This window comes from Sardina pilchardus, chromosome 18 (genome assembly GCF_963854185.1).
Source record: "Sardina pilchardus chromosome 18, fSarPil1.1, whole genome shotgun sequence".
Classification (NCBI taxonomy): domain Eukaryota; kingdom Metazoa; phylum Chordata; class Actinopteri; order Clupeiformes; family Clupeidae; genus Sardina; species Sardina pilchardus.
In genome coordinates this window covers 12,457,040-12,479,908 of record NC_085011.1, presented here as the reverse complement: position 1 = coordinate 12,479,908, position 22,869 = coordinate 12,457,040, and the positions used below count along the sequence as shown (strand labels likewise).

Here is a 22,869-nt window from a genome sequence, read left to right as displayed (position 1 = left end):
TTCTTCCTCTAATAGCTAGCAAGATTATTAATGCCTAATTAGCTAATGAAGAGGGTGAGATTTGCTCACAAAAAGGCTATTGTAATAGTTGGTCCATGGCCAATTTCGCTATCAAGGCCAATTGGTTTTTGCTGCAAAACTACCTAATTAAATGCTAATTAAATGTGATTTAAAGTGATGACATAAAAGATGGGAATTGGAGAATGGGCATAATGAAATATGAGTTATTATTACGTATCCTTTCAGATCTAGTAAAAGTGGCAGATTAAAAGAAATGCTTTGATGATAAAGAGTATGTAATTGTTGATATTTATTATTTAGAACTGTGTGAGATGTACTTTGTTTGTACAAATGTAATACATTTCTTTGAATAAATAGAACTTTATTCACAGAAAAAGACATCTATTTTACATGGTGCAACTTTACACAAATTGAATATTTGCCTTAAAACATAAAATCTATTAAATAACATTTCAACTCAAGTGTTCTCCACACACCCACCCACCCAGCATACACGGCTCTCAATGAATCCCATTCAATAACGTCTAATAAAGCTTTCTTGAAGAGTGCACATATATGTTGACAAAATTGTAACTCACAAAATGGCCATTTTTATATATATCTTATATATTGTATATTAAATAACTCTCATCTAAGGTGTTGTGCAAACGTTCAGTAAGAGAAATAAAGTAGTATTCAGTCTTCAGTTCATTATTTAGCACATTAATATGCATTAATCTGTTACCTTTCCACAAGACTATGGAGGCCGTCACTTTTAAGTAAATAAAGATTATGTTCTAACAATGGAAAAATGATAATGTGTTTGAACTATGCAGTCATAGTCACTCCTTAAGATATTAAGATCTTTACAATAATGCAACACTGGTATAATTTCAGTACTGTGTATAATTACTGAGAGGCAACTGGTGTGGTCAAATGTACCGGATTTTCTGAATTTGTTTGCAAAATCCAAAAGGAGATTCAAATCTGTTGATTTGCAGAATATTCCAATAGAATTGCATAGCATCAAGCAGGAAGATTCCCAAATTAAATGGAAGCCACAGTTCAAATGATTTGTGAGCTCTTTGAAGTCATGCTAAACTACCATCTTATCATCCAGGTTATCTGAACAACATGTGTGTACATGTTAATCAAATATCAAAGACGTACGAGTAAAAAAAAAAAATAGACAAAGACCAGCACATTTGTGATTGGTAAACCTCAAGTGGCAGTCAGTGGAGAAAGAAGAGAAGTCCGACAACCAGTTTAGCTATCGATCAGCAATATCTAGTTTAATTCATTTGGAATGGTGCAGAGATGAATCCTCTGCTTTCTGAAATGAGTGACCGAGATTACTAAATGGCACTCATGACATTGCATACTGTACTTTCCACCACTGGCAGCCACTTGTAGGATACCGTACCGTTCTATGCAACCCCATCACTAAGCGGTGAGATGATCCTCACACGAAGGTCACTACTGTCAGCAAACTGTGACTTTTTTTTTTTTTTTCATCAACGTGCCTGATAGGACGAACATAACAAAATAGAGAGATGACCGAAGAGCAACAACAGCATCGTTGACTAGCAATTACTCTCTTTGAATATACCCTGTGAAAGCACAGTCAACCACAACAATCAAACTGCAAAAAAACATACTAGACTCGTTCTGGTACAGTCTACAGGTGGTGTCTGAGGGAAGGGAGAGGGGTCAAGAACTGGCTGGGTGGGGGTCCCAAAGACCCCCCCCCCCTCCTCCTCCTCCTCCTGCCCCACCCACACCCCTCCTTACAGCTCCTCGCTCTCCAGGGTGGCCTCCGTGGGGGAGCTGGCGAAGAGGATGGGGCAGTTGTCGCTGGAGGGGAAGGCTGACTTGATGTCCAGGCCCTGGCCGGTCAGCGCAGCGTATCGGCTCACCGGGCGCGTGCTCTTCTTCTGGGGGAGTGGAGGGATGTTCTGGTGCCACTGAGCTGGGGACACGAATGAACACAAGCTCCTCAGAATCTCTCTTAAGCTCTCCATCACACCACACAAAACCCTCTCTCTCTCTCTCTCTCTCTCTCTCTCTCTCTCTCTCTCTCTCTCTCTCTCTCTCTCTCTCTCTCTCTCTCTCTCTCACACAAACACACACACACCCACACACAGAGACACACAGAAACAGACACGGAAAAGAAACAAGCGACGTTTGGTCACACAACCTGGACGAGCAAACCAGTAGTCACAAGTGTCCTAGGATGATCTATGTGATGACGATGAGAAAACACTGCAGGAGTTGAGGAGTGTTAGTGTGATACATGGCTCCAACCATGCCTTGCATGCAGAACTACTGTTGACGAAAGAGCATGGAACCAGAATAGCATGATTCTGAGGTTGAATGACATTAGTAAACCAGACACAGGTCATCATGACTGACCAAGGACATGGTTGGCAGAGAGTTCGTCTCTGAGATCACCTTGTATCTCCGGTAGTACAAGAACTGTTTTTCTACAACACTTAGAATGCACAATTACGGTCTTAGAACAACCATTCGCTCCCTTGTACAGTGAATTTACCTTTTCTGAGCAGTGTGATCAGTTGAATGTAGCTGCCGAAGCTACATAAGAAGTGACATTGTTAAAATGTTAAAAAAATGTAATAGATCAGATCAGCTTCTAGCATTGGATCAGTTTCTATCATGGCGGAAGACTGGTTAATGATATAATGTCAGGTTTCATTTTAGCTGGTTTAAGAAACCCTCACCTATTGAGAATAATTTATAATAAAAGGTGTAACAATAAATGCTGTGCTCTTACCATAAATGTCTAGCCTTGCTGTACATGAAATGATGCCAGCCTCATTCTTGGCTGAAACTGTATACCACCCAGCATCCTCTTTCCTGGTTGGCTGGATGAGAAGGCAAACGTATCCAGTGGCATCCTGATGCATGCTGGGTAAGGACAATTCAAAGACACATATTTAGCTTCTTTACTGGCCAATTTGCTTTGGCATAATCTGAAAGTATAGTTTCAAGACCACAGTCTTAAAACGAATGTGTTGGAAATAACACAAACTGTGTTGTCCCTATCTGGACACAGAGATGTGTTAAAAAAAATGACACAAGTTGTGTTACTTTCAACACATAGTGTGTAACAAATAACAAAAGCAATGTGTTGGAAACAACTCATACTGTGTTGTCCCTATCTGGACACAGAGATGTGTTGTTTCCAACACATTCATTTTGAGAGTGGCATGTTTACCTCATACGATCCCTAGAGTGGGGAATGGTCTCATTGTCTTTTTTCCAGAAGATGGCAGGTGGCGGCATGCCCACGACCCGGCACTCTAGTCTGACGGGGATGCCCTCGGCGATGCCCGTGTTCTGCAGCTTCTCCACAAACTGGGGCGGGTGTTTCATCTCTTTCTCTGAAAGACAAAAAGCACTTGCACTTGCACTTTGCCAGATTATACATGTTGATATCTGGATGGCTGTTTCTTTTTTGGGGGAGTAAAGGGGGTGGGGGGTTGTCTTCATTATGTGTGTTTTTTTGTTGTTGTTTGTTTGTAATTGCTATGAAAGTCAATAAAAAATGAAATAAATAAAATAAAAAAGCACTTGCACTATGTAATCACCGTCTCTCTATTGGAGCCACCATTTATGGTTAAGTGCAGACACCCCCTCTTTCAATAAACATTTCCAAATACACTGGTACAGTAGGTATGTATGTACAGTATCGTCATGACGGCTCATTTCTCTAGTCTAGTGCATGCAGCGCAAGTTCCCAGGAAGAGCAGCTCACCCACGACTCTCAGCTCAAGGCAGAAGGAGCTCTGGCCAGCTTTGTTGGAGGCGATGCAGGTGTAGGTGCCGGCGTCCTTCTTCGTCAGCGGGTCCGTGAGGAGCGAGTGGATGCCGTTTTCTCTCACCAGCATCCGGTGAGTGAAGTCCGGATAAACGGGCTGCCCGTTCCGGAGCCACATGATCTCTGGGTTCGGCAACCCACTCACCTTCAGTATGTAAAGACACAGATTTACACAAAGTACAGTACATGTGGAGCTATTATAAACACAGTCAATCCTGGATCCCATATCCTACTCAACATGTACATGAAGAGACATCATGGTTGTCATCCGGCAGGCTACAGATAGTGCTATATCTTTACACTGAAAGTGCTATATTTACTCTAAACAGCAACCGTTTAAATCTGCTCTTCGTGATGGGTATTCATGGCAAATTCTGACCAGTAATTTCCCGCATATAAGGTGCACTGTGTATAAGCCGCAGGACAGTGTTCTATGCAAGTTAAAAGAAACAAAACCATATTAACACCATATTAACTGCCCCCCTGTATTAACCTCATAGCTGAAGAAATTTTGCAAAATTAATGTATAAGCCGCGGTTAATAGTCGGGAAATTACGGTACAGCAAGACATCCCAGATCAAGCCTACTCATAGCTACCCGATACCAACCAGCAGAGGAGGAGCATATCATTTATCATTCATTTTATTTCATTTTTCATCTTTCATCATTCTATTCTGTATACTTTCTGTAACCCTACACCTCTGACAGTATGGTACAATAATGATAATACAGTATTATCATTATATTGTATTGTGGACAAACATTAAAGATGTCCATATTATGTTGGCGTATGACCTAAAGAACACACCATCCAAAGACTTGACAATAGTTCTTCGGGCAAATTGTTGCTGTTATCAATTGGTTAGTTATTGCTTAACGTATGTACAGTTTTGATGTACAGTACAAGGTGTAGTATTGATGTTGGGGTGACGTACCTTACAGTCCAGTCTGCAGAGCCGCCCCTCATGCGCCACCATGTCCCCTGGAGCTTGCAGGAAGTGAGGTCGGAAGAAGCGCTCCTGGGTTGGCTCTCCTTCCTCCACTTCCTGGACCCGAGCCCGTACTCTAGGGTAATGGAGAGCACCAGGTCACCAACACTCACCATTATGTTTAGCTAGTTGTAATAACTCTTACTGTTTGAGCTGCCCCCACCTCTGAGAGTTGATAATTTGCTGCCGACTCCGAACAGGACCCGTTTGGACAATCAGGTGGCCAGAACAGCTCATCCTCCCCTGAGGTACAAACGGATTTGACTATGTGCTCTCTGAATGGTAATCAATGCTGAGTCTCAAAGCTGTGACAAGGCTGTGACAAAGCTGTGACATACCTGTGGATTGGCAGCCATGACTGTGTAGTTGCCGTCGTCGTCATTGGTGACTGCTTCTATGTGCAGAGCGCACGTTCCATCGCCCTCCCTGTATTTCTTGTAGTGATCGTTTTTCTTTAGAATCTGTTTCCCATCCTTGAACCAGTAGACCTAGGGAGGAAGCATGTAAATAGATCACGAGACATGGACACCGTGGTGTCCATACTGTGAAATGCCTCACTGGCTAACAGGGTTATTGGATATGTGGGAGGAGGGGAGTATGAGATGCCACTGCTGCACCTTTGGGAAGGGGATTCCAACTACTTTACAGGTGAAGGTGAGAGGAGCTCCCTCCATGGCCCGGAAGTTCTTCAGCTTCTTGTCGAAGAGCGGGGCGATGCACTTGCCCGTGGGGATCTCGTCGTGCTGCACGTCGTCGTCCGACTCCTCCACCGGGGTTCTCTCCAGACGGAACTCAATCTCACTCATCAGCCTCTGCTCGAAGTTCGACACCTTGTACTCCTGGAGAGAAACAGCGAAGAGTCGTAGGGTTTCTCTAGGATTTGATTAAACCTACCCAATACTGCCCAACTACCTACTATGAAATATACACATTTAATATACTCTGTTTCATTTTACTGTGTCTTCATTCACAGGCCATTAAAATCCTTAATTTAATATAAATGTATTAAAATGATCAGTCAAATATATGTGTGTGCTGATTCCACATCTTAACTAACACTGGCACATCTACTGTTAGTCTGTTTATCTATTCATCTCACCATAATATAAACATTCTAGATCTGCATGACAAATGAGTAGATTCTGCAAGTCAGTCTGGATGAGAAGAGGTGTATCGGTAGCCAGCTGGTACAATAGCTGCACTGTCTGTGCGTAAAGTAAACCTCCCTCCCAGGGACATTTTAGTAAGAAATGCTGGCACCCATGAGTTTGTATATCCCTTTCTAGCATGCCTGCCTCCAATCCAGAGATGCTGCAAGTTGCGGGTTCAAGTCTGGGCAGGTGCAGGTGCGAGCAGGTGCGGTCGATCAGACACAATGCAGTTACAGAGGCACTGAGAAACCAACCACGTAGAAATACAAGGACATAGCTATTGGACAATATAACCTATACAGTTAGGCAACTTATAAAATGGACAAATGCATTATAGAGTCCACATTTTATAAGTATTCGAGAAATCAGATATCAAACTCTTCTTTTTCATGAATGAAAAGAAGATAGTTATGTTATGATTTCAAAAAGTCTGGTAAAGACGAGGGGAAAGCAGAGAACAGACTGAAATAAGACATTAAGTCTTTTAGTCAATGATTAACTATTTACCACAACATGATACTGTTTGATTATTGTTCTTAGGTACTTTCAATGATCAAATAAGATTATTTGTTCATTAAATTCACAAAATTATTTGTAGTTTCTTGTAAACTAGGAAATTAGGGATTTGCATCATCCATGTACAGTATATCCGTATGTGTGTGTGAGTGTGCGCACATGTGCGTGTGCATCTGTGTGTGTGTGTGTGTGTGTGTGTGTGTGTGTGTGTGTGTGTGTGTGTGTGTGTCGTGAATTGGGACCTTTTTGTTACCCCACGAAAGGTAGCATAAATTGAGTATAGATTACTTCACCATATCTGTTTTGTATTTCTGTCTTAGCACTGACATTCAACTATAGAGATTGACAGAGAGAGAGATGACAAGAAAACTATGCATCTATACATGTACTATAGCCTGGGAATACTCATACGACCTTTCGGCAAATTTGGGATGTGCTCTGCAGGTCCGTCTTGCCTGCTGGAAGTCGTAAGTCAATGAACCTTTTCAATGCCCACTCCCAATTGTACTATTGTGAAGGTCTGGGTGTTTCCAAGCTACTTACAGTTTCTATAATCACTTTGCCAACCAGTGTACTTACCCTTCAGAACATGTCAATGCCTTTTCATGAGTTAATGAACTAACTTCACATACAAGTCACCCATCTATAGTTACATTGAGCAACCTGTCTGTAAACGAGTCCTTTTGTCTAGTTGGGGTATGTGACTATGAGCTCAAGAGGCAGAAGTGGTTTAGCAGTGATATGAGAGTTATCTTCTAAACAGTGATTATCCATGCAGATCAGATTATTAATGAACAGAAGCCGAAGCGCCCACATCACATTACAGGATGGAGGGATGAATGGAGGATGAATGGATGAAAAGAGAGAGTGAATAAAGCGGATGCTATATAGGGCCACCACCTCCACCACACCCCTGTATGTTTCCCACTGTGCTAGTAAGCAGAGCGTTGTGGGTGGCAGAGGGATGCTGCGTTTGTACCTCGTCATAGTTAATGACAGTTGCAGTGGGAATGTTTGGTCCAAGAGGTCTGCTTGCTGCTTTCCCCTCATAAGTCAGCTTCTATGAGAGGACAGGGATGAAGGATGAAGAGAGATTTGATATGAGACACAGACATTCCACTCACATTCCCGCTGGATTCTTATGGCTCAGTCACAGGCCCTGAACACTGACTGTAGTAGGGATTGGATTAGTTAGATTTGTAGGAGTGGGAATATTCTTGTTACTTGTTGAATGATGATGATGACAACAATGATGAAGATGACAAGACATGACAAAGGTCAGTATGTGCTTCTAGAAGGTTCAGCACTATGCAGATCCAAGATCTAAGCCCTGCGCTGGGATGTATACAGTTAGCCGTTGTATGCCTGAATAAAATTCTTGGAAAGCTTATGTGTCTTCCTGGATAAACTGATGTTCATTACTTTGAAGTCTTAAAGGTGTAGGCCCCATAAGAATGAAGAAGCTCACTTTGTGAATCCAGCCTGTATGGAATGCGTGGCTAATGCTTTGGCAGACACAAGCTCCTTTTGTAGTGTGCGGAGTGCGGACATCAAATGTACAATAAAAATGTCTGAAGGTCTGGTGTAGGTTATCTGCAGTTAGAAATGTATTCCTCAAATCTTTATATATGGCTGATTGGCTGAAGAAAAACACTACTCAGTTCCTGTGTTCTTGTAAATTGATTTCATGTAACAGACATTTTTGTTTTGTAAAGAAACCACAGAAACAAATCTATACTGCATGCTGTATATGCTGGATCTCATATGGCCTTCCTTGGCCCATAGACAAAATATATGTGAAAAAAATATATGTTCAGAATATATTTTGAAATATATGTAAAATAAATATTTGAAATTGGTCCAAAAAATATATTTTTGACACTTAAAATATATTTCAATATATTTTTTTCTGTATGCCCATTTCTGTATATTTTTGTTCCATATGCCCATACAGGCCCATACACAACAAAAATATATTTGAAATATATTTTCACAACATATTTTTTAGATATATGTAAATATTCAAAAATTGGCTCACAAATATATTTTAGACCCTTACAAATATATTTCAATATAATTTTAAAATATATTTCAATATATTTTTTTCTGTATGGGGAATCCTTGTTTATTTTCAACATTTCTGATGTTTTTCATGACCTCTACCACACACAAATTCAATAAGCAATTCTATTTTTCTGTATTGTGATAAGTCATAGATTTTAAATGGATTTCTCATTGCCTCTATATCTCAAAATGCAACATTCATTTTGCAACATGCCTTGATTACTATTCACATCCTGTGTTTATTCACTTGAAGAAGAGATACACAAGTTAACTAAAATCACCAATTTAATATGCAGAGTGACAAAAAAAAGTCTAATACCTGTGGCCCTTGGCGCATAGTGTCTTCTTTAAATCTCAGCTTTTTCTCGATATCGTGAATGAGGCTTTCTTTACTCTCGCGGATATCCTCATCTGATGGAAGCCGCTGGTTTCGCGCTGTCTTCCTCAGAATGCTCTGAGGCCTGACCATTTCAGACAAGACAACACATATGTGTCAAGCAGCCTCAACTGAGACAAAGTTAAATTCTACATTTGAGTGGGGTGAGTTGGTATACTTACACAATGGGGGCCCTCTTTGGCAGGCCCATGGAGTTAGTGGACTGGGATCCCCCCAGGGAGGACAGCGAGGGCAGGACGCTGCTGAGGAAGGCCACGGGGTTCTGGATGGGGCTGGGCGTGGAGCTGCTGGAGGTCGGGGACGAGGCCTGGGGGGGCGACTGGGCTCGTAGAAACGGGGAGTTGAGGAAGGCCGGAGGAACCATAGTCGGGGAGGAGACGTACGTGGGGCTGGTGGCGCTGGTGGGGCTCGTGGGGGGCTCCAGCACCCTGGTGTGGAAGACGCGCGGAGACATGGGGAAGTTGGAGACGGACGAGGCCGGGCTCAGCGGAGAGCCGATCTCCCGGGCCAGCTTGAGGTTGAGCTCGGCGGCCAGCTCGTGGAGCAGGGGCACCGGCGACTCCGTGGGAGAGGGGCTCCTCACGGGGGAGAGCGTCTGGGCGGCGATGAACTCCTTGGGCCTGGCGTAGCTGAAGCTCTGGGAGTTGCTGGCGCCGGTGCAGAGGGAGCTGACCGGCGGGAGCGGGGGGAGGGTGTGCTGGGGCGCCGGAGCTTGGGCTACAGGCGGAGGTGGACTCAGCGGCGCCATCGGGGGTTTGGACAGCACCGGAGACAGAGGGGTCAGCGGAGCGATGTTGAGCATCGACGAGCTGACGCTGGGGTAGGACGAGGGGGCTACGCTCATCGGCGACATGGGCGCGGTCATGAACTTGGGCACGGGCGGAGAACCCACCGTGGGCATGTAGCTCGTGCTATAGGGGCGTGACATAGAGGTGGGAGGGGCCATGCTCATGGCTGGAGCGGGCATGGGGCTCATCTGGGGCGGAGGTGCCATGCTCATGTGGGGCAGAGGGGCGGCACTCACACTCATGCCAGCCATATTCATTGGGGGCATCTGGCTGACTGGCGGGGCTGCCAGCTTGGGCACTGGGGGTGCAGACATGCTAACGGGAGGTGCGGAGGTGGACGCCACTCGAGGCATCATGGGAGATAGAACAGGAGGAGCTGCTGGACTGAATTGGGGAACCAGCCTAGAGTCAACCTGGGGAGGCGGGATGGGGGTCGGGGCTGGCCTGGCCTGTACAGGTGCATGTGTTATGGGCAGCACAGAGGACGAGTCCGTGAAAGGTGTGTGGAGCGGCGCTGCTGCAGCTGCAGGCTCCTGAGGGGAGCCATCCTGCTGCTGCTCCAGGAGCACCTGGTTGTGGAGCAGCTGGAGCTGAACGGGGTCCCTGCAGAAGAGCACAGCCAGCCAGCAAAGCTTAAAATACAGACTTAAAATGCTTATCTCAGATCTGTGGTTTGAACCAAACAGTGCTATTATTAACATTAATAAGTCTACCAAACACAATATTGACACACACACTTTATGACATGACAAAGGGTGAGGTGAATTTTTGACTTCTATTGTCTACATTTGCACATTTATAGGAGGCTCAGTACTGAATGGAAATATACTGGGTTTGTAAAATGTAACAGCTATTTCTACTACTGCTGCTACTATTACTACTACTTACAATAATAGCAGGCAGTGGAAAAGTAATCTTTTCTCACCTTATAAAAGTATGTCCTTGATCATTTTGTACACTACCGTGAGTACAACAGTATGGAAACCATTCAGGGCAACAAACAGAAGGAGAGAAACACAGACGTACTTGGTTGTAAGCCAACTTTAACCTCAAAACAATATTAGCCTGGTTTTCTTTCACAAAGGAGCAGCTACAAATGAACTCTCTGGTGCATCAGCCATGCCTTAGGGCATCGCACCTAACTGAAGAAAGACATGAAAAAACAATTCCCACCATTTTTTTGTTGCCAAGCACTCAATATGGGGAATATCCTGAACATTCCACACAACAAACAGATGCCACTTCACTCTGCAGCCTAAGCACCTCACTCCCTCTACGTATCACATGCTATGCTGCTGACTATGCTATGCCATGCAGACCCTTCAGTAGCTTGAGAATCACAAGTTCCCCCTCTTGATTTCAATATTTGTGTTCATTTGTTTCGGTATTAAAAAAGCTAAATGCATCATGTTGAATGCATTTAGAACCTGTGAGAACATTCATTCTAAGAAAAGCTCATCTGCCATTTACTTTCACAGAAAAGTTCTGCAAATAAATGCCCTCTTATGCCCCCAGAAAGTGTACTGAACCTCTTGTTCCTTTACTGACATATTCTATTACACCCCAAAAATACTACCTGATACTTATTTACAAAAATAAATAAGTGGGAATGGAAGATAAAGGTTGATGTAAAAAAAAAAAAAAGCTTCTGCAAAATAGATAGTCTGTCTGCACACTAAGCTGAAACCTTGTGTTCTATGCAGAGCAACAAGAAATTGCACTTACTTTCTGAAATACCCCCACTTGGCCTTCCAGTGCGCAAAACTCCACATAATGCAGAGAGGGCATGAGCGAATCTCCGACTGGACCACTTTACTTTGACAGCAAGTACAGGGAGCACAGGCTCAGCCCTCCTTTGGTGAATGTTTACTTTTCCCAATATAGAGGCAACACTGACTGAGCTGCAGCTCTTCAGACTGGGAATTCTCAGTCATGCTCATAGGGAGAGGATCAGTGCAGATTCTACTAAACCCCTTAAACAAGCTAAATCTGAAGCTGACTTGGCAATGAATTCATTTCGAGTACGGCAATTTCTAGGTTCATAATAAAACACTACATAGCACTATAAAACATGCCGCATAATATGAATGAACAGAGAGCAACAAATCATGAATGAATATTCAGTCAAATGAAATGTGCCTCCCATCAGGGTGCCTCAGGGTACTTACAGTTTGGGTTTGGCCAGGACAGGGGGTGGCTCCTTGGGTGAAGAGTACATCTCCTCATGTGTGCTGGATCCATCCTCACTCTCCACCTCCTCCTCCTCCTCCTCCTCCTGCACCTCATCCTCTGGAAGTCTGAAGTGCACCCGTAGGCCCACACGCGACGCTGACCGTGGCTCTCTGTGGTTGACCAGGACGCCCTCCGGTCGGGACTTAAGGCAGGAGGCCGGGGGATCTGGGAGGGGTATAGTACATTTGGGCTCAGGCGGCTTGGCTCTGCTCTCAGCCCTCGAGAGCAGAGACATGGCGCCACTGAGCAGGTCAGAGGAGAGGAAGGACGACGGGGCCGAGGGGTCTCGGGCTGAGGGCTGGTCCAGCTGGGGTTTGAGGCAGGAGGTTAGAGGCTCAGCGGGGGCTGCCGGGACGGGGAAGGGGCCGGGGAAGGGGCCGGGCTCCGTGGGTGGACCGCGGTCGGCCGCGTGGTGGTTGTTAGGCCAGAGGCTGGGGACGGTGGCGTTTAGCTGGAGGGGGACGGAGCCGGGGGGCTGGTACGGCGGGGCGCTCTGGTTAATGCTCAGCGGGTCGAGGCGCGGCATACTGAAGCTGGTGGGGTGGTCAGCGGCGCACGGGAGGGTGGACCTAAAAGCGTCAAGGTGGGGGCTGCCGAGGCTTAGTGGGTCAAGGCTGGGCATGCTGCTGCTGTAGGCGTCTAAGCGGTGGCCACTGCTGCTGAGGGGATGGAGGGAGAGGGTACTGGAGTAAGCCTTGCTGCAGTTGGTCAGGGAGCCGTCCAGCTGCGACTTCACACTGGACGCCTTATACTCCGAGGCTGTCTGTTTAGACACCGTGCTGAGTGCGGTCTCCAGATTTAGGCTGGACAGTGTTTTTACATGATTTGTTTTGGTGTCTTTGCCTAATAGGGTGCAAAAATAACATAGGGGACACTCCTATCCATCAATGATGAAGTCAATCACTGTTCTGCACACCACTGTGTGGGATAATGTGGGCTTTTTTAATCCATACTGTGTACTGTGTCATTGTAAAGATCACACAAGCAAGCAAAGAGTTACCTTTCACTTTCAGTGCTGCGATACTGGAGACCGTGCCATATTTATTGTTGGCCGTGCAAGTGAACGTTCCGGAGTCCTCGGGGAAGACTTCAGCAATAACCAAAGTGCATATCTCCTCTTGGGGTTTACACAAAGAAAAAACACACACATATTTCAGAGGTCTCCCACTTGGCTGTGTCCACACAAGGCTAAGGGAAATGACACCGCCGTGACATATTGACCACTGATAACATTAACATAGACTGTTGTTTACAGATGCCTGTTATAAGATAAATTAGGAATACTGAAAAAGTGAATACTGAAATCATGGATAACGGTGTCAAGTGACAAGGCTTGGTAGAAAACAACCATGAATATATTTTATTTTCATTCAACAGTGTCTACTCTTTCTGCCTTTATGTGCTTCTGTCTCAGACTGCATCTTGGGGTTACTTAAATGGGTAAAGAACCTGTAGCACTGTTGATTCAAATCTGCCCTGGGCTTTGGACACCTTGAAAGGGTCTGTGGCCGTCAGTGTTTGACATAAGCCTGTTTGACTACCTTATATGGTTAGGACTCACTGGCTCTCATTCACAGAGAGACACAAGAACACAAGCTTCCCACTGGAGTCCGTAAATTACTCCAGCAGGCTATGAAAAACATTTCAGTTACCAGAAAAGTTCTGGATAGATTTGTGCAATTATGTTTAGACTAAGTACTAATATGGCTCTTCAAGGAAGCTTACTGTTCCAATAAAAAAAAAGATAGGGAGGATGAATATCTTTCTCTTTCTCTCTCTCACACACACACACACACACACACACACACAAACACAAAGGTTTCTGGTTCAGGTCTGTTTGATTATGTAATTTATCTTGGCAGAAATATATCAGCAGGAGCTTTGTATAATAGGGTCTGGGCCAATCGCCTCAATGTTAAATGTATCTGTCTGTGTATGAATGACCTCTAGCAAGGATGTTGATTGAATATGTGATTAAAAGAAGTGATTGTAATGCACTATATAAACTTGAGCTTAAAGGTTTGGAGACACTTGACATGAATATATATCATTCATTCCTGTTGAATTACATTTTCCTGTTAAATGCTTACCTGATTCTGCCATAGACCTGGGCTCTGTAGAAAAGAAAAGCAATCATTTTCACAACACTGAAAAGACCTGACAATGCAAGTGCTGCAGATATGGTAGATTGTTTGGAATAAGTGTCGTTTCTACAGTTAGTGCACTGTACCATACTATAGAATTCATCCACTAAATAAATAAGAACAGGCACTGTCTCTAAAGTGAAATCAGAGAGGGTTAAAGTGGAGGATCTTTGGTGAAATGAATGTGGACTGCCAGTGTGGTCTCTCTTACTCTTCTGCAGGATCCTGAAGTCAGGCGAGTCCTCTATTAGAGTCCCCTCCCTGTACCACTCCACCTTGGGGGAGGGCACTCCTTTCACACGGCACTCTAGCACCACCAGCTGGCTCTCCGACGCAAGCAGATCCTGTAAACTCTGAACCAAACACACACACACACACACCACTTAGACTCACACACACAGGCCCTTACAGGAAAACAGCAACATGACCAGTATTTCTACAGCAAGAATTATCAATATTCTAGGATATACTGAACACTGTACTGAACTTGTTATTTATTTCACTGGCTGCTACACGTTTGTGTGTCAGCAACATTTTTGAAGCAACATTTTTCTGAACTACTGCTGGCAAAAGTGGTCACCTTTGTAAAAACAGGGGCCGCCATGATTGGCCTTCCATCTAAGCCTTGTGGATAGCTGCCTCCATTCTGACCCTTCAAAGAGAAACACAAATGGACACACTCAATTCGCAACGGCAGGAACAAGTGCAAATCAAAAATATTCCAAAACCAAAGCAGTAGCACTGCCTTAATGAGGACGTTCTGCAGCATATTGACTGTCTGAATCAGAGTGCTACCTCGAGCCCGTTGGACTGGGTGGACACCACAAGCGGAGGCAACGATGACGTGGGAAGCACTTCAGCCAAAGGTGCCGCTGTGTCCTCGGGGACGGCCAGAGGCGCGGAGGTGGTCAGGGCGGGGGGAGAGGAGGGGACCCCCAGGGGGGGCAGCAGCGCTGGTGGTGGTGGGCTCGAGTCCAGCTGAGTGCTAACCGATGCGGCGGCCACCTGGGTGACCTCTGGCTGCTCGAGTAAGGGAGGCTCGAGAGGAATCTCCTGCGCGAGGAGGACTGGCGCACCGATGTCTTGGACGGTCAGAGGAGCTGGCTCAAGCTGGAGGGGGGCCAGTGGAGAGACCACCTGGGGAGGGGGCAGGGGTGTGGGGAGGGGTGTGGGCAGGGGTGTGGAGAGGATTTGGGCAGGTGGAGGTGGACACAGCTCCTCGCTGGTGGCTGGCGGTGTGAGAACCACTGAGGGTGGTGCAGCTTCAGGATAAACGGTTGCCGGCGTAGACAACGAGTCCTCAACAAACGCATTAGCCTGACTGCTGGAGGCTGAAGGCAGTGTGGTTTGGGATTGGACTGCTTCCGTCTGCACCCTGGTTGGATTCACAAGAACATTGAAAGAAGAGGTAAGCGTCACCATTCCCCATGTGGTGATAACAAATTGATTTGTAAAAGATATCAGTCCCAACTTAGTAAGTTGTTTGTAAGTAAAGTGTTGTTTTCTTTGGTGACTGACACTCAACTCACTGTGCTAAAGGGTCAAAATGCTGCTCAGGTTCCGAATCTGAAGAGGAGGCACCTGTAATCCAAGACACATGATAAAAAAACCACAAAACATATCAAAATGTTGAGTCAGGCAAATTAAATGAGCTTTAACTTAAAGAGCCCATGTAGACATCAAATACTGACCTTCAATATAAATTTCTGCTGATGTTGAGTCTGTGCCATAGAAGTTGGAGGCGAAGCAGGAGTAGCGTCCTGTGTCTTCTTCAAACGCTTCAGCTATGATCAGGGAGTGCTGTTCTCCGTTGTTGATGATCTGGATGTCAGGGCTGTTCTCTAACTCTTTCCCCTCACAGAACCATCTGAATGACAACAGTATATACAGTACACATTTGACCAGATGACTTTCAGATGACAGATGACTTTACATGAAAGCCTGTCATTTAACTGATGCATTTGGTAAGAATGAATACAATTTATATGATTTGCAAATACATGGTTCAAGCATTCTAAATGTAGAAATAAGACAAATAGGAGATGTAATGCACTACCAGATATGACATTGTTTGTGGATTTAAGAACATTTACATTTAGAAGTGCAATGATCATTTGCTGCTGGTTATTCAGTAACTCATCTAATTATTCAATATGGGGATAAAAATAAACATAGAAAAATAATGTTGATTTCTAAACAGACATCATTACACATTTACATCAAAGTAATAGTTGGGCAAAATATACACATGCAGTCCAAGGTTGTCATGTGGTCAAAACAGTTAGGTGGCTGAGGTTGAAAACCTTTGTTGGGTGGACAACAGCACCTGATTAATACACCTTATAAACATTTAGCATATATAACTACAACATATACATACTTCGTCAATATTCATGACATTAACATGAAATAGGATATTTTCAGAAGTACACAAACCAAATAATATCTAAAAATAGTTTGAAGTTAAGGCCTGGCTTGCTATGGCTTTGTTAGGCCATCTCATTTAAGCATAAAGAGATCCAAATGATCCTATGTTTCCCTCTGTGCTTTTCCGTGTCCATCTCCCATTGGGAAGTGCAGCAGCAGCAGCAGTACTGCCATGAGCTCCTGACTGTGTGCGCATGCCTGTGCTCGGCCCCCACCGCTATATTCTAGCTTTTAAGATTAGCAACAGTTTATTTTGGGCTGATGAAGCATGGCTGGTGTGTAAAACACCCCCAGTGATAAACAAACAGGTGTGACTGAGCGAGATGGTGTTTGCCATGGGTCTTAAGCCTACCTTACACTGACAGACTTTGATAAGATTTTGGGAAAGATTATTGAAAGATTGTAGTCTTTTAACTAATGCCCCTCATTCAAGCTTTACTCAAAAGACTACAATCTTTCAAGAATCTTTCAAGAATCTTGTCAAAGTCTGTCAGTGTAAGGTAGGCTTTAGTTGAATCACAGTACCCTCATCAACAGAATCCGCTCATATCAGTGATATCAGATAACAGGATTACAAGACCTTATTAGCTGTGCCAAGAACATACATGGCACAACAACAAGCCATCCAACGAACCAAAAGTTTAGCAAACTTTAGACACATCCAATATAGTGTATGCATAGCGTATACATTGTAGATATGTACATGGTGAATAAAATCTCTTAACAATAATATATTTCAGCATACTAGAGAGTATATTGAGGCACAAATTATATGATTCGCTAGAAAATTTGGCAATACTGGGTTCATTCTGCTATCCTCTCTCAGATACAGATACAGCATCTGTGGTGAAACTACTTGAACAGGATTAGCTCTCCACATTGAGACAAAATAACAACAATGATGAGGTATATAAAAGCACACTGACTGATACACATGGTAATATTCCACAGCAACTACTTATCTGTCCCAAGTAAAATAAAGGAAACAATTAGGCACTTTCCTCAATAACTGAATTGAACGGTGACACTGGTACAATACCAAGAGTTAAGAGAACAAGCAAGAGTTATTGAAAACATTTTCAAGCACAGTCTCACTGAACTGCATCTACTGTAATACTAGCAAACACGATGTTAATCGGCCCTAATCAACAAAACACTGGAGAAGTGCAAGAAAAAAAACTTACTTAATTCCACTGACACATCACCCAACTTTCACTATCCTTACATCAAACCCTGGCACTCATAAGCTGTGGCAGGGGTGTCCTATTGTAACATGATCAAAATGTACGGTCAGACTTTGGCTCAAGTATGTCCATTCTCATGCGTGTGTAATTGAACAGTGTGAGTGGTAGGAAAGTGGGCCAGTCCTCTCGCTGGGTCCTCCAAGCTGCACCTGTCAGGGGGTTAGTTTTCCTCCAGACACAGGCCAACATTGCAGGAAGCCCCAGATAAGCCTGACCAGGCACACAAATATGACTGCATACCCAGCATACACACACACAGTGCTAAACATAGTTTTACTGCACATATGATCATGCTGACATGCTTGCTGACCAGGTAGTGCTGAACGACCACGCAAACCTAGAAACGTCACTGAAAAAAAGTACACGAACAAGGCTGAAAAGAGCCTGATATGATTTTTGTTTGGTTGGAATTTTGTTTAGGAAGTTGGCTTTACTTTTTTAAAAAGTAATAATACTGTAATGGAGGTTAACGTCTTCTCTCAAAACAAGTATAATTATCTGCTGAAATGAGTCAGTTTATAATGCAGATTCTCATTCTGACAAGCTGAGTAAGAACAGAGATGGTTGAAAAAGCAATGGTATTCAAGGATCTTTGGTAAGAACAAGAAAAGTCGCCAAATCACAAATTCAAGAGAACCACGAGCTAGCAAGCTAACAAGTTTTCACACTCTCAACTAACACAGACATTTGGCTTTGGCTTCATCAAGATAACCCCCCAAAAAATAAACTGCGCTGAAAGTTAGAGAGCCTTTCTTACCGAATCTCTCAAGTCAATTCCAATACCATCCACAAGTGTAAGAAACTAAAACCCAAATGTGCGCATTGTCCGCACAGCATGGAAGTCCCACCGCCAAATATACTTGCTGCTTGTCAACATTGTCCACTGGGACCTTTCCGTCACACCCGCCAGTTCTCACCCTGACCGCTCTGGGTAACTTCTGTCTTTGTCTATCAATTCAAACAGCACACAGGACCAGGCACGTGACAAATGCTGAGAATGGAGCATTCTAATGCAGCTATTTATTGCTGAGGTCTTCAGTTAGGGGGAGGATTTGTACTATAGACAATGAAAACTTGATATCATGAGAACATCACAACAGTTTTCTCACTCACACAAGCAGAGGAATATGAAAGAACACACACAGACAAACACACAGACACACACAGACACACACACACACACAGACACACACACACACAGACACACACACACACACACACAGACACACACAGACACACACACATACCCACACCCCCCCCCCCCCCCCACACACACACACACACACACACACACACATGTATCTGTTAACAAAGCTGAGATGATCTAATGTTCCTGACATAACACGGTCTCAGACGGCTGATAAAATGACACTGGGACTAGTGACAGCTGTCCATTTGTGTCGCCTGTCAGACACTCCACTGCACTTCACATTACAGAAGACCTTCCAAGTCCACTTTACTACCCCCACACAGGCAGCTCCATTTAATCCCTACCAAGAACACACTGTTGTTAAATAATCTGAATGGACAGAAAATGAGCATGAAAATAAAGAAGCACGTGACCAGTTATTTTCAGAGGACGTGACGAGAATATGATTTATGGATATATCACTGTGGGATTTCCTCTGAGAACAACCCTTAACATGATGACACAGCCGCACACCATTTTGTTTGTCCCTGAAATAGGATTGCAAAAACTGAGGAGGGAACATGGCTGCGGCTCTATATCAAATGTCAGACGTCAACATAAACTGATGGGTTATATTGTCAGCATAAATTACCTCTAAGTAGACAGCCATGTAACATCCATGTTATAATATGCTGGGGGAAATGATGAAAAAAACATCACCATACAGAGAGACCCATGCTGGGTTTTGTTCAGTGGAGGTAAAGTGATAGCGGTTATTTATGAATAGCTAGTTACATATTGAGCTAAAAGCAACCGCTATAAACGCAGTGAATGTTGTGAAACATTTCTAGTAGGCCTACGTGCCGCCTTACATGCATCTTAACATGAACTTGTTTTTGAGGCTGAGTGTTTTTATTTACCGAACTTCAGGCACAGGGAGACCTCTCACAATACAGTCCAGCTGGACCTTGCTTCCCTCTGGAACCTCTCGGCTTTTGATCTTCTGGATGAAGTGGGGCGGCTCGTAGACAGGCTCCTCTGAGGTCTGGCCCTCCAGCAAGGCCGGGGCCTCAGCCTCCGCCTCAGCAATGGCCTCCGCCTCAGAGTCGCCCTCGGCCTCGGCCATGGCCTCCCCTTCGGCCGCAGCTTCCTCCTCCAGGGCATCGTCCCCCGGCATGAACGTTTCCTGCTCTGCCATTTCCACTTCCTGTTGGGCAAAGTCCTCGCCGCACAGGGCCTCTGACGGGTCAGTGCTGAAGGAGTGAATGGGCCTCTCCCGCTCATCGGCCACGTTGAGGCTGAAGGCCATGCCGTCCGGCTGGGGCTTGTTCCTGCTCCTGTGGCCCTTGCAGGACCGCGGCCGTACCCTCTTGGAGCTGTTGGCCTTGAAGAGCGAGGAGAGCTCCTCGATGAAGTCGGCCGCTTTGTTGAGGAACTCCTTTTTGGACTGAGTCTCGAGGCCGTACGGCTGGTTCCTCATGGGCCGCTTGAAGTCCTGAGAGGGCTCCCGGGGAGCCCGGTTGTTCCTCATGACACCGTCATGGAGGGGCGTTGGGTTTTGGAGCTGCGGCCTGTTTGACGTGAACGGCTGTGTTAGTGAGGTGGTCTCAGTTTTGTCCGCAGGGGGTTTGATAATGGGCGAGGTCACCGCCGGGGCCAAAGAGGGGGCCGTCTGTAGGGGTTTGGCCTCGGACCTTTCATTCTCGTGGGGCTCGTGACCAATGGCTTGTCTGGCAAGGTTGACACTTTTGTCGAGCTCCTCTTGACTGAGAAAAGCGGACAGGTCGGGGAGCTGAGGATCCTCACGCGTCCCAGAATCCTCGGCCTTGCCTTTGTGCGTCCCGTACAGGAGACGCCGCGAGGGGGACGCGTCGGAGCGACCCCCTTCTCCGTGTCTGTGGTGAGCTCTGGCCTCCGCCAGGTAGTTGTCCCGCAAAAACTGGGACAGTGATGTGGGCTGGTCCATTCTGTTGTTCTGTGTGCTTCTAGAAACAAAAACATAGCACCGTATCATGATCAGATATCCATGCACAACTGCAACTTGATCATTTTTCAAACTATAAATGAAGACCAAATCTCATGCAAACCTATTGACACTTACAGTGGATATGTGCAAATGGATCATGTGATGTGAGACTGCAAAATAGCTCAAGAAATAGTTTTACATTGCTTTCCACAATTACACTGACATCTTAAAATATCACAGACTCACATATTTAGTTGTGCTTCTCTATTCCAAACGTTTGCATCCACAACACACTCAGACCAACTTTAACCATGCTAATGAAGGACAAATGAAGATACTGTATACTGTACAGACAAATAAAAGCTTGGTTAATGCTTGTGCTTGAAATCATTTAATGTTTTGTCTCATTTATCTCTATGCAAAGTGTGTCTTAATGACAGAAAATACAAAACCCTAACCCAAAACCCTGTCTATAGCCTAACAACAATATGTAGACCCGAAAAGCCCAAACACTGTTCTAAAAGGATATTGACGTTGTGTTTTTTACTGAACAGTATTTCATTTTCATATTGAAAACGCCTAATACAATCTGTCATCTGTCTCATTGATTTTCTCTTCTCTATTAAAAGCTTGAATCCCTTGACAGTTACGCAGGCACTCAGTGTCACACAGATATTAAACAGTTTTTGACACTGGCCCTCAGTCGTTATTGAATCCCGAAACGGGATAGGGCAAACAGATGCTACTGACACTCAAATCAGCGCAATTAAGAGCAGCAGCAATGCCCTTCCAATAGACCTGCCGTGGCAGCTGGTGTGTACATTAATCCTTTGCAAACAGAGTCCAACTCTCCCAAGTCATATCTAATTATAGCGTGGGGTCACTTTACATGAAAAAATCAGGGAAAATCACTTTGCTTCATCACTTTGTCACTTTGAAGCAAATAATAAACACATCTAGTCAGTCTTAAAAATCCAGTCAGCGAAGAAATGAAAGTGGCCCAGCCTTCGGTTCACGGTTAAGCCAAGGGAACATTATGCATAGTGTGAAAACACAACACACACACACACACACACACACACTACCAACCCCCCGCTGCAAATCAGCAGAAATAGACACGAATTGAGCCGGAGTGCGTTCGCCCCTATCCATGTATTCAGCCAGGTTCCCTCTGGTTACTGTCACATTAAAGTTTGCATTCCCTGTCCACTTGTGAACACAGGGCAGTGCATGGGAGAGCTGAGTCCGTCCAGGATGACTGCATGCGCATACCAAAACAAACAAGTTAATGTAATCAGCAGTGCAGCCAGTCCAGCGGATACTGTGACTGTCAGGTAATGACAGGGAATCAACGGGGGCTGCTTTACCTTTCTCTTCAACCCGGAGGAGGCTGCTCCTGGATCAGGCAGTCCTTGAAGCACACCTGTGTACGTGCGTGGCGTGGGGCGTGTGTGTGTTTTGTCCCGTGGCCGAGCGTATTCCGGGGCTGTCCAGTGAAGGCCCCCCAGGAGAAACTGGCCCGAGGGCAGCTGCCCGTGCTTCCTCTACTTTTTACACAGAGTTAACCTTGGGGTTTGAAGGGGGAGATATGAAGGCTAGTAGCTGGGGCAACCTGTCACCAGTAAAAGTAGCAACATTTGTCAGCACACTGGTCGCAGGTTATTTTGGGGTGGCCCGAAACCATGTGGCGGGGAGCGCCCCTCCTCATTGGCCAGGCAGCAGAAGTCGGTAAAGGGACTCCTGCATCAGTGGAGCACCTACGGTAGTCTGTCAAAAAGACTCAGCTCTACAGAATTAGAAATCCCCTCATCGAGCCTCTGACACACTAACGTTCACACGGCAGATAGCTGCTGTTGACTAACAGCGCTGTCACTTAAACAATGCTTTAAAACAAAAGAGTTACACATTACTTCAACATGTCCATCTACAGTAAATTAGTATTGTGTTAAAAAGTCCAGTGAAATGCTGAATGTTGAAGTGGCAA

The 22,869-nt window shown here is 44.9% G+C and overlaps 1 protein-coding gene across 4 annotated transcripts; it reads right to left on the bottom strand.

The window, feature by feature from the left end:
* Positions 1-361: 361 nt before the first annotated feature.
* Positions 362-22,492, bottom strand: mypn (myopalladin). 4 transcript variants are annotated; one of them, XM_062520088.1, is made up of 23 exons: positions 22,253-22,492; positions 19,840-20,904; positions 15,811-15,986; positions 15,649-15,700; positions 14,915-15,494; positions 14,700-14,771; positions 14,331-14,472; positions 14,066-14,089; positions 12,976-13,092; positions 11,912-12,818; positions 10,669-10,701; positions 9,117-10,346; positions 8,878-9,019; positions 7,474-7,554; positions 5,445-5,666; positions 5,166-5,315; positions 4,991-5,070; positions 4,774-4,903; positions 3,776-3,983; positions 3,236-3,401; positions 2,792-2,925; positions 2,552-2,592; positions 1,842-1,969 (listed from the first exon to the last, which is right to left on the bottom strand). In XM_062520088.1, exons 2-22 carry the CDS (start codon positions 20,883-20,885, stop codon positions 2,570-2,572), a joined length of 5,715 nt encoding a protein of 1,904 aa, XP_062376072.1. In that variant the 5' UTR covers positions 20,886-20,904; positions 22,253-22,492; the 3' UTR covers positions 1,842-1,969; positions 2,552-2,569. The 4 variants fall into 4 exon arrangements, with proteins under 4 accessions (XP_062376070.1, XP_062376073.1, XP_062376071.1 ...); XM_062520086.1 differs by lacking the exon at positions 2,552-2,592 and having other exon boundaries at positions 362-1,969; XM_062520089.1 differs by lacking the exon at positions 2,552-2,592 and having other exon boundaries at positions 362-1,969; positions 11,912-12,140.
* Positions 22,493-22,869: the final 377 nt, after the last annotated feature.

Bases quoted from the DNA above. Each gene is read 5' to 3' on its own strand.
- mypn (XM_062520086.1), bottom strand. From the start codon at position 20,885: ATGGACCAGCCCACATCACTGTCCCAGTTTTTGCGGGACAACTACCTG. The intron at 4,904-4,990 runs GTGGGGGCAGCT...CCATTACCCTAG, and splicing joins CAAATTATCAACTCTCAGAG to AGTACGGGCTCGGGTCCAGG. The intron at 3,402-3,775 runs GTGAGCTGCTCT...TTTGTCTTTCAG, and splicing joins CCTTGAGCTGAGAGTCGTGG to AGAAAGAGATGAAACACCCG.